Below are 2,152 nucleotides of genomic sequence, written 5' to 3' on the forward strand. Positions count from 1 at the left end.
AGGCCGACACACACACACACACACACACACACACACACACACACACACATACAGGTCTGTGACAGCAAATATTTGCCCACATGTGGGGGCAGCTTGTAGGTTTTGCCCAGAGTAAACACACCAATGTGGATGTGGAATAATAATGTGGCACATTTTAACAGCTGCTCAGTCACAGCTTGTTTACAGTGTTTAAGGGTTCTCTTAAGCACTAATTTGTCACTGTCAGCTTTGTTGCGCTCATGTGTATACATTTCTGCTCAATAATCAGCACCTGAACAATACACAAAGCTGCTTTTTAAAAAAAAATCAGTTTATTTGCATGTCTGTATGCACCTTTGTATCCAAACTGGGGTTTGCAGCATTAATTTCTCTTTCATGAACACGTGCTGTTTGTTACAGATTTGCAGACTTGAACCTGGTTTTGCTGTAGTGTGTGCGTGTGTGCACGTGTGTTTTGCGTGCATGCACAAGCTTGCATCTCTGTCTCCTTATATTTGTGTTATTTTGTTGTTGAAAGATTTACACAGCAGCGTCTCGCCTCCATTTCAAGTCTTGTCTTGTCCCGGTCTGCCACGTTATATGGTTCGACACACACTCAGCCCTTTGTCCTCACCTGATTTATCATCTGCTCTGCGGCTCCACTGGTTTCTTATGCAGCCCGAAAGTGGAAAAMGTGACCATAAAATAAAAACACATTCATTTTAACGATTCGTTCGACACATTGTGTCACTTCATGTAAGTCACAGTCAAAATTATTAAAAGGTCAAAGCTTTTCACAGTTGGAAGATGATAACATTTTCTCACTTTTTCTGATGATATTACAGCGTTATCAAATTGAATAAAGCACTAACTCTGTTTGGAAGATGTTATTGGAAAAAAATACTAATTCAGCTTTTATTTACCTGTTGTCATTTGTTTTATCTGTTTGAAGGCAAATCAAGTCTCCAAACATCCAGAAGCAGATTATGCCAAGTGACTTGAGGAAAGATGCTTTAACAGATGGACATCCATACTCTTTATCACAGGTCTGAATACCCATGTGTGTTTATCCAATTCTTTCCATTGAGCTTGCCATTCCATTGATTTCAAACTGACCCATCCATGCATCAACTGTTTGTTTTATATCTCAACTCTTCAGAGGGCGTTTTCTTAGAAWTTTTTTTTTATTTCCTCTGTTCCTTTACACACATTTAAATTCTGCAATTCACCTCATTTCAGCAGTTAGAACCCAGTAGTTTCCTTTAGGTCTCTGCAGAAATCGGGGAGCAGAGAACTGTGTGCAGTCAGACATCTTGATGTACCATTTCTGACAGTTTGAGTATACATACTTTATACCTGATTCATTTTCAGTGCTGTTATTCTTTCTGCTTGCACACCTGCACGCATGCTTGTGATTTAGTTAGCTGAAAAGTTAATATACAGAGTGCAGTCATGCCAAGTCATTTCTTCAGGACCAATAAAGTAGACCTTTATGCATCTCATTGCCAAACAGAGACATTTTTTTGCTAGTGTTTTAGTTTCTATTTTTGTGTGTGCGTGTGTGTAAGGGAGAGTTTTCAGGCAGCATCTATGATTCTGTTTCTGCAGCACAATGATGTCAAACAGATCATGTGACTGACAAGAACAGAAAAAAGTGAAAACTTTTATTTTCTTCAAATGTTCATGTAATAGATAAAGTATGCAAACAAAGCAACGTGCACAAGTTCACCTATATTCAAATTAATTTTATTAGTTATGAATACGCGTTTCATAAAATATTGACCAAAGGAAATACTGGTGTTGGAGCAGATACAAGCTCATATTTTAGTTTCTTGTTATTAATTTGTAATGGCCCACCCTCCTGGATTGCTTGGCTGCTGCTTTTTATGTTTCTGCTCTGTCAATACTCCAAGCTATAGGTTGTCCACACCAAATTATAACTCATAAGTTATCTCCAAAAATAACTTAGTTTAATAAGTTTACTTATGCCATAGAAAACAGTATTTAGTATGACATTTATTGCTTTTTTTGCTGGTCTTTATTCAGCAGTTGAAAATAACATTGTTCAAAATGAGCAGCTGACTAAAGAGCGCATAACTGATGCTTGGGAATATTACTTTATGGTCTTAAATTGATTATACACACACACACACACACACACACACACACACAC

The 2,152-nt window shown here is 37.6% G+C and overlaps 1 protein-coding gene across 7 annotated transcripts in view; it reads left to right on the forward strand.

Annotated features, from left to right (window-relative positions):
- Positions 1-2,152, forward strand: part of LOC106523924 (ELKS/RAB6-interacting/CAST family member 2) — a 160,583-nt gene that overhangs the window by 74,773 nt on the left and 83,658 nt on the right. For all 7 annotated transcript variants that reach the window (XR_001310953.1, XM_014017504.1, XM_014017531.1 and 4 more), the window contains one exon: positions 932-1,025. Coding sequence is in view for 6 of the 7 variants with exons in the window: in XM_014017504.1 (XP_013872958.1) it covers positions 932-1,025 (94 nt within the window). In the remaining variant the exon portion in view is untranslated. The remainder of the gene's footprint in view (positions 1-931; positions 1,026-2,152) is intronic.

The sequence above is a fragment of the Austrofundulus limnaeus genome, unplaced genomic scaffold (assembly GCF_001266775.1).
Source record: "Austrofundulus limnaeus strain Quisiro unplaced genomic scaffold, Austrofundulus_limnaeus-1.0 Scaffold3, whole genome shotgun sequence".
NCBI lineage: Eukaryota > Metazoa > Chordata > Actinopteri > Cyprinodontiformes > Rivulidae > Austrofundulus > Austrofundulus limnaeus.